Source organism: Anoplopoma fimbria, chromosome 12 (assembly GCF_027596085.1).
Source record: "Anoplopoma fimbria isolate UVic2021 breed Golden Eagle Sablefish chromosome 12, Afim_UVic_2022, whole genome shotgun sequence".
NCBI lineage: Eukaryota > Metazoa > Chordata > Actinopteri > Perciformes > Anoplopomatidae > Anoplopoma > Anoplopoma fimbria.
The window spans coordinates 8,590,324-8,598,765 of NC_072460.1; the positions used below are offsets into that span (position 1 = coordinate 8,590,324).

General features: G+C 40.7%; 2 protein-coding genes across 2 annotated transcripts; both read left to right on the forward strand.

Annotated features, from left to right (window-relative positions):
* The first annotated feature begins 391 nt into the window (after nt 1-391).
* Nucleotides 392-2,808, forward strand: nppb (natriuretic peptide B). The gene is made up of 4 exons (XM_054608636.1): nt 392-514; nt 1,058-1,344; nt 1,510-1,516; nt 2,788-2,808. The coding sequence occupies exons 1-4, from the start codon at nt 401-403 to the stop codon at nt 2,806-2,808; spliced, it is 429 nt and encodes a 142-aa protein (XP_054464611.1). The 5' UTR covers nt 392-400.
* A 1,798-nt stretch (nt 2,809-4,606) lies between these two features.
* Nucleotides 4,607-7,424, forward strand: nppa (natriuretic peptide A). Its single transcript, XM_054608639.1, has 3 exons — nt 4,607-4,717; nt 6,804-7,122; nt 7,420-7,424. Exons 1-3 carry the CDS (start codon nt 4,607-4,609, stop codon nt 7,422-7,424), a joined length of 435 nt encoding a protein of 144 aa, XP_054464614.1.
* The last annotated feature ends 1,018 nt before the right edge of the window (nt 7,425-8,442 follow it).

Genomic DNA, 8,442 nt, shown 5'->3' on the forward strand with positions numbered 1-8,442 from the left:
AATCACGTACACCCCTCAATTTAGAAACACCGTGACTCGCTCTGTTACTTTACTACTTCCCGTAGCTCAGTGACAACAATGTCACGCGTTCATGGGGGTTGGAGTATGTTTCTCAAACAAAGGAGCAAACGGAAGCAGCTATGTCACACGAATGCCCCATATCTAAGAGACAGCGCTTTAAAAGGAGCAGTTTCCGACAGCTCCTGTTATCAGAATCAGGTGTCTGGAATGCCCGTCAAATTCCCGGCATACCAACGAGTGTCCAGCTTATGTATAAAAGAGCAGAGGCTGCTGCTGTAGGCTCCAACATCCAAACAGCTACCAGGCAAAGAAGCCAAAGAGCATCCATCCATCCATCTATCCATCCATTGATACGACCAACAGGAACTCACAGAGAAACATGCATCTGTCTTCCATTCCTCTCTGTGGCCTCTTCCTCATCTTACACCTGCAGCTGTCCAGCACATATCCCATCAGCACCGGCTTGACTGACACTGACATGGACATCTTAAAGGTGAGTCCTCTAATGAATGATTCTGAAACTTGGGTTTGGAAAGTTGGAGTTCTAGAGGACATGGGTCCTTGTGGAAATCTGCAACAGCAAGACAAGCAAGCGCTTTAATTTATTGTACAGTATCTAACTTCAGTAATCCCACTCATATGTTGTATGAAGATCATCACTCAACAGCAACATCCTGTATGGACCTCGGGGACCATATATGTTTTAATGGGACTCTTTGATCTCATGTGTGGTAAATTAAGTTAAATTGGTGCTCTAAGTAAATAACAACAAGTGTAATGAGTATGTAATAAATAAGTAATGCTGCAGCCGTTTAGTTAACATTAATAATGTTTATGTGGAGCCTACACTGCAAGAGAAGATCTCACATGCTTCTCATGGTCTTAACATCTGCTTCTGATGCATCACAATGCTTAAAAGTGCTACAAGAAATGTTTGAAGGCCCGTCCTGTAAATGTAAATCCACAATGAAAAAATGAAATGTTTATTTTAAATATGCAAGAGTTAACCTGACTTATGTTTATGTGGATGTTGCAGGTGCTCCTTCACACTCTAGAGGAGTCAGTTCCTGATGTGGACCAGAGAGTGTCTGCAGGGAGGGACAGTCTGGACAGCCTGGAAATAGAGGAGGCCTCAGACGAACAGCAGCTACAAACTAGACTGGATGAGGCAGCGATCAGGGAGTTTCTCTCAGCAAAGAACCTGAAAAGCGTCCGCAACGACTCGTCCAGGAAGTCCTCAGGCTGCTTCGGGCGACGGATGGACAGAATAGGCTCCATGAGCTCTCTGGGGTGCAACACTGTGGGCAGATACAGTGAGTTACAGTCACACATCCTGTGTTTACGCCTACTTATAATGTGTTCATTTTCATATTCTATAGTTAAGTTTAGTGTACCATGAATTTACCTCATACACATTTGTATTAGTAATGAAATGAATCGAGAAATATGAATTAATAACAGAGTTGTTGCTATCTTGCTCTCTTGCAGATCCAAAGTAAAGATGAAGTCTTACCATCTCAGTCCTGGAACTGCAACGTCTCTACCATTTTTATTTGAACGCTATTTATTTACTAATATTTATTGAATATTGTTCGTGGCTTACAAGTATTATTTATTTAAGATAATGTAAGATTGTTCTTTATGTACCGTTGAATGTTTTAATAAATGTTTACAACTGCAAATCATTGAACCGAGTGTTGCTGAAGCATCAACATGCACACACACACACAAACACACACACACGCACACACACACACACACACACACACACACACACACACACACACACACACACACACACAAACACACACACACACACACACACACACACACACACACACACACACACACACACACACACACACACACACACACACACACACACACACACACACACACACACACACACACACACACACACAGGCTATAATGTGAATAAATCCAATGATTCACATGCAACTCATGTATCTCATGTATCCAATGATTCATTTAATGGACACTTCTTAAATTCAACATAGTTGCATCTCACAATGACAGAAGATACTGGCACATACACCATATCCTTAGAACAGTCTCCATAGTTGCATCTCACAATGACACCATATCCTTAGAACAGTCTCCATAGTTGCATCCTTGGTAATAACTCTTATGGGAGAGGGTTCATTCGTCTTGCACATGATGGTGTGACTCTGTTGTTGAGACGGTGACTGACAATGAGTGATAGCCCTCAAACTGGTCTGGTTTCTATCAGCATCTATCTTTTTTTATGTAAATAAACTGAAACCGACAAAGTTGAGCTGGGCCCTGTCCTCTCAGCTGCCTCTGACAGCTCAACATGTAGGTTGGACTCTGTGTGGACTGAACGGACTGGACGCTTCAGTATCACGTACGCACCTTTGTGTCTCACTTGTGATATGCAATCCAAGTAAGACACTTTCAGACATCCAAGACCCCACCAATAACAGAGATTAAAAAAAGTTCACTCCTGAATATTCGTGGAGAAATCTTGTAAGGGGACCTTGAGTTAAGAACTGCAATTACCAGTGTGTTAGTCGTAATGTAGGCGAGCATCGGCTAATTCCATAGCTGACTTTTGTAAAATATCTATATCTATGAGAACATATATATTGAACTGTTTCCACTCATTCAGACAGATCAAGTATGAATGTATTTATCAGTGAAAATCACTGACAAACGATATCCACTCAAGGCCCACTTACATTTTTGTTCCCGAGCTTTTAACCATCATATGATCTCCGTCCGCAGATAGAGTTTGCTCAGCCGTAGACGTTTAAACTTTCCATGACTCTTAGAACTCCAGGTCTTCGGTTCATGTCCATGGCCTGAGATTTGATATTAGCAGTTCATCCATTGGTCAACTTACTCTCTTGTTATTACGAGAGCTGTAAAATGTAAAATGTGGTTCAACTTTTTGGGGGAAATACATTTGTTACTTTTCTTGGCGAGAGCGAGATGAGAACATTATTGTCAATCCCATGTCTGTGTGTTAATATGAAAGTACATCCACAGAAGTTGATTAGCTTAGATTTGCTCTCCAGACACTGTTCGCTAAGAAAGATCTCCAGACCCTAACTGTTTGTTTAACCACAAATAGTTAACATTTCTGTTTGACAAATTAGATGTTGGCAGATGTATTTTGAACATTCGAGGAAACCAACCTAGCGGCTGCAGGTCTTTATGCTCAGTTGAGCTAATTGCTTTGTGGCTCTAGCTCCATACTTAATACAGACACGAGAGTTGTATCAACGCTTCCAGGGTCCTATGATCCCCAGCTCAATATCCTCCCAAGATGACACATTAGGAAACCTTTCAAATGATTTATGTCCTCAGCAATGTTTTTTCCATGGGTCCAATGTGTATGTTTCTCATTGGAAGTCATGTTGAAATTACCCACCTACAGCCCATAGCCTACTGATTTTATACTTTTCTTTCCTTTAGAAATTGATGTCTCAGCAGTGACTGAATAAAACATTTCTGTAAATGTACCAGAGTTAGCCAAGAGGCTATTTTTCATCTGTAGTCCCTACATCATCAACCAACTCTATCTCCCTTGATCCTTTGGTCATTTTGAACTGCTATGACAGCCTTTACCAATCTCTTACAAAGAGGACTTTGGAAACATAGGGGTAACTCTGTATCCATCTTTTCATCTCAATAGTATTAAGAAAGAGAAGTAGATTATTTTATAAAATGTCCAACAATTGTTTTAATATTTGACATCATCTACTCCTAATTCATCTTTACTGGGTTTTGTGGAAATAGCCCAGTAATGTTTTTCTGTACTGCCAGCATTCAAATGAGCATAACAGATATGCAATTTTACAAACAGCTAAACCCTGCCTCATAGACTGAACCATAACCCCAAACCAGTCAATTCATGAATAAAAAATCTGACATATAATGTAGCGTGAATGTCTTAAATTGATGATGACATTGGTTCCTTCCTCTCCTAATCTACACCATGTAGCCTCCATGTAGCCCAGCAGGAGCATCCGTTTTAACCTACTATGGTATTTCTCAGGCTTAGGAGTGTAGACAGTGGTAAATATTTGCATGATGGATGCTGCATTCCTATCAATACACACCACGTCTGAGCTCAGAGCTCCAAGATGGCTCCTGAGGTCATGCCACTGCTGGCTGGTAAGCGTGATGATACACAGACACATATACTGTACACACACACACACACACACACACACACACACACACACACACACACACACACACACACACACACACACACACACACACACACACACACACACACACACACACACACACACACACACACACACACACACACACACACACACACACACACACACACACACACACACACGCACACACACGACACCTACCACCAAGCACCACTTAAAGGGACATCTGACCAGCTGCCTTATCATGCTGAGGTGTCAGAATGTACTTGAGGCGATCTACAAAACGATGAGCCACCGACACTGACTGTCTGTTGCGTGACGAGTGTATGTGTGTGTATGTGTGTTGGCGTGTATATAAAATCGTGCAGGGCAGGCAATCATATCAGTAGTCTCAGAAGAAGGATAACATGGGGACTGCGGTCCTGTGGGGCCTGCTGGCCCTGCTGTGTCACCACACGCTGGTTAGCAGCCACATACTGGGAAGGCCCTCCTCTACCAGTGAGCTGGCTCAGATCAAGGTAAGAAACCACCACCTTCAGTCATCACGCCTGTTTGTGTGAAGACTGAATTAAAGACAGGGAGTTGGTTAACAATAACACGGTCAAAGGTGAGAACATGCTCTACAGGAGTTGTTGGAGATGTTGTGTTCATCCACAATGTGTCCAAAAATTCCACACTGTTACATCTTTAAAAAAAAAAGAAAATCTAATTTATTACTTAACTTGTGGTTTCTGATTACGTAGATAGTTTGAGATCTATTTGTTCAGAGATTTCTGCCTGGGACTGCACGGTTGTAGCTCCCACCAAGGACACTGAGGTCATGTCCTCTTTCCAGGACAATCTTGCAGTACGCGATCAATAACTTTAACATTTCTCAACTGTGATTACAATATTTTTACATTCAATATTTTTCTTCAATACTTTGCAGTTTTATTTATTTATTGCAAGACAAAAGTCAGAAACAACACAAGGAAAGTCAGAGAACAAGATAAGAAGGAGGTGTCAGTTGCTTGTTGATTGGATGTTGGTGTGTGTGTGCAAAAAACATGGAAAAAGAAAAAGAAATAAATGTACTGTTAATACTACTACAGCTACTACCACCAACACTACTCCTACCAATGTTACTGATAACATTAATAACAAGACAATAAGTAGATCTTAGTACTCAAAGTTTCCTTTAAAATAATTAACGCTTGTCATTTCCATCCTCATTCCAAGTCTGCCTGAGAAATCACAAAACTGTAATATATAAATTTGAAGGTTTTTCCTAGGAATCAAGATACAAATCCTAAATGCACGATTCATAGGGTTGGTCTGCGAACAAAGATGCAACCCTTAATCTAACCCCTAACCCAAACCTAACCTAACACTAACCCTGTGTAACACAGGTATTTTGTACGAAACATACTTATCCACTCCAGCAGCAGAAATTGTTAATGTGCGTTTTATCAGGATAAACTTGATCGAGATAAACTGCAGGTAGCGCAGATTTTCTCAGTGCCATAAAACCGTTGCAGAAGAAGAGGCACGATGAGAAAGAGCGTTTGTTTCACGTAGTATGTTAGAAAGGTCTGATGTTTCATCCGCTGTCAAGGAAGCTTCATGCATGTCATGAATTACTTGTTAAGTCTGTTTCCATTGCTGTTTGTCACATTTTTTTCAATACACCAACAATTCCACCTGAGCCGAACCAAAAATGTTTCTGCGTTATTTGGACTTTTGCTCAAATTTATGCCGTTTCCGCTTAGGTTTTTATTTGCAAAAATTACAAATGCACATTAAACAGGTAGATGAGTTACTCCATCAACACTACATACCATATTATATAGTGCAACTGGGACATACAGGTTTTTCTTTATGTTCCAGAAATATGGAATTCTCATTTCAAAAATTCTAGTTTGGGACATAACCTTACTCAACAGTATACGTATGTGGTTGATTCCATATGAGCACCACCTATGTTAAACACACACGTGGTGTCTTGCACATGCCTGTGTGGCGATACATTTACATCAGTAAGCTGCACTACAATAGCTACTTATAGTTCAAGAGGATTAAAGCATTAAAAGGTGTGATGTCAGTGAAGTGAGGCTTAGATTTGTATGAAACATTGAGTCTTTTCCACTTTCTCATTTATAAATGTGGTACATAAAGATTTATTGAGAGTAGGTTTGGTGCAGGCACAGACTCCTGGTCCAAGGCGGATCAGTTCCAGGCACCTCTGAACCTACCCGAGCCAACAATGTGAATTAAATCACCTGTTAAAGCCCTACTCAGTGATACTCCCCGCTTATCTCCTTGGGTCGGTCAGCCTCAAGGTCTGAATTGCGTCAGGGTGCTTGGACTGCATTATACTTGCTTGCAATTCTAGTATAAAAACTTTTGAACTATTAACTTCTACTTTTCTTTCAAACCATTCCTTTTCTAGCAACCTTTAACAACACCATCAACGTTACCACCACAAACACCAGCCAAGTTCACAGGTTCACTAGAAGGCTTACGGTTTCCTATCAGCATGTGTTTCCTTTGTCAACTAACTTAACCAGTATGAATGTAACCAGTTTGAGTTTTGAGTGTAAACCCATCTTCAACTCTCAACACCAGTCTTTACTTGAGCGCTTTGAGGAGACTCTGGCTGATGCGGCCCAGGAGGAGGACTCTGAAGCTGATTACGAAGGGACAAACCAGCAGCCTGAAAACAGCCAGGCCAGCAGGGGATGGAACCTGGACCAGGAGGGGGATCAAGAACCTTTGATATCAGAAAGATCCCAATTACCAGCCGAGGGCCACAGCAGGACCCCGAGTCAGAGGAGCCGTCTGCAGGACCTGCTGTTGACCGCCAGGAAACGGACCTCGGGCTGCTTTGGAGCCAGGATGGATCGAATAGGAAATGCCAGCGGTCTGGGATGCAACAATGGAAGAGGTAAGGCTGCAGCAGGAAATGGAATCCTGATTTAGATTAAAGATTCTGAAACATAGCGGTCAAAGGCTTGTGCTGGTTAGGTGCCTTGAGTCCAGCTCTGTAAATAACACACAGATATGAGATGGAGATTTTAGAATCAGCAGTATGTTGTTTTTACTCTCTAACTGTGGAATATGATGAACACTCCAGCCTCTAGAGGCTACTAACATTAAACAAATATGCATAAATCTGATCCACACTACATGACCAGTTGTTTATTACAAATCCTGTTCCTTTTTTGTGTCGTTTTCCCTTCAGGGTAGTCGGACCGTTTCCTGGGATGCAGGTTGGATTATAGTTTGATCTCCAACTGAGGACACAGCCAAAGAGATTGCATATGTATTATTTTGCATTAGTCACAGTTCAGCTGTGTGTGTATCTTGTATGTATTTGTCTATTTGAAGTCACAGATGGGCTGCTTCTCAACTATGTTATGAATGATCTATAGAGTCCATTATACACCTTGTAACATTAAAGCCCTAAAGGAGATGAGTTCACTACTAAAGTGCGGGGGGAATGCTAACAAGTAAATAAATAAACTCTTTTTTCATTTGTAGAATACAGTCGTTTTTTTTGTCTTCTTTGCCTAAAAACTTGTGAATTCAGAATTGCCAAGCAGCCAAGGGGCAAGTCATTGAACAAATTTTAATTTTAACTGATGCAGATTGGCTTCATATTTGTAGAAGAAAATGTAATACTATATCATTTCAGTTTTGTTTTACTTTGATATTGTCTTTGTGTATTCAGAATTCCTCAGCCGCTGCCATATTTGATCATATTTGATTTGATCCACTGGATTGACATTCATGGGATCACCAAAGTCATTAGGATACATTCTCTGGGAACCATGAATATATGTACATTCATCCAACATTTGTTGAGATATTTCAATTCAATTCAATTCAGTTTATTTTGTATAGCCCAGAATCACAAATTACAAATTTGCCTCAGAGGGCTTTACAATCTGTACACATACGACATCCTCTGTCCTTCCCTCACATCGGCACAGGAAAAACTCCCCTAAAAACCCCTTTAACAGGGAGAAAAAAGGAAGAAACCTATGGGAGAGCGACAGAGGAGGGATCCTTCTCCCAGGATGGACAGAATGCAATAGATGTCATGTGTACAGAATGAACAGCATAACAGAGTTACAACACATTCAATGTATATGACATAAATGATTCATATAATAAGACTACTTATAATAACAGCAGCAATTATTACAGTAGAATTATAGTTATGAAAATAGGGATAGTAATGTGATTAATAATAATAATCGAA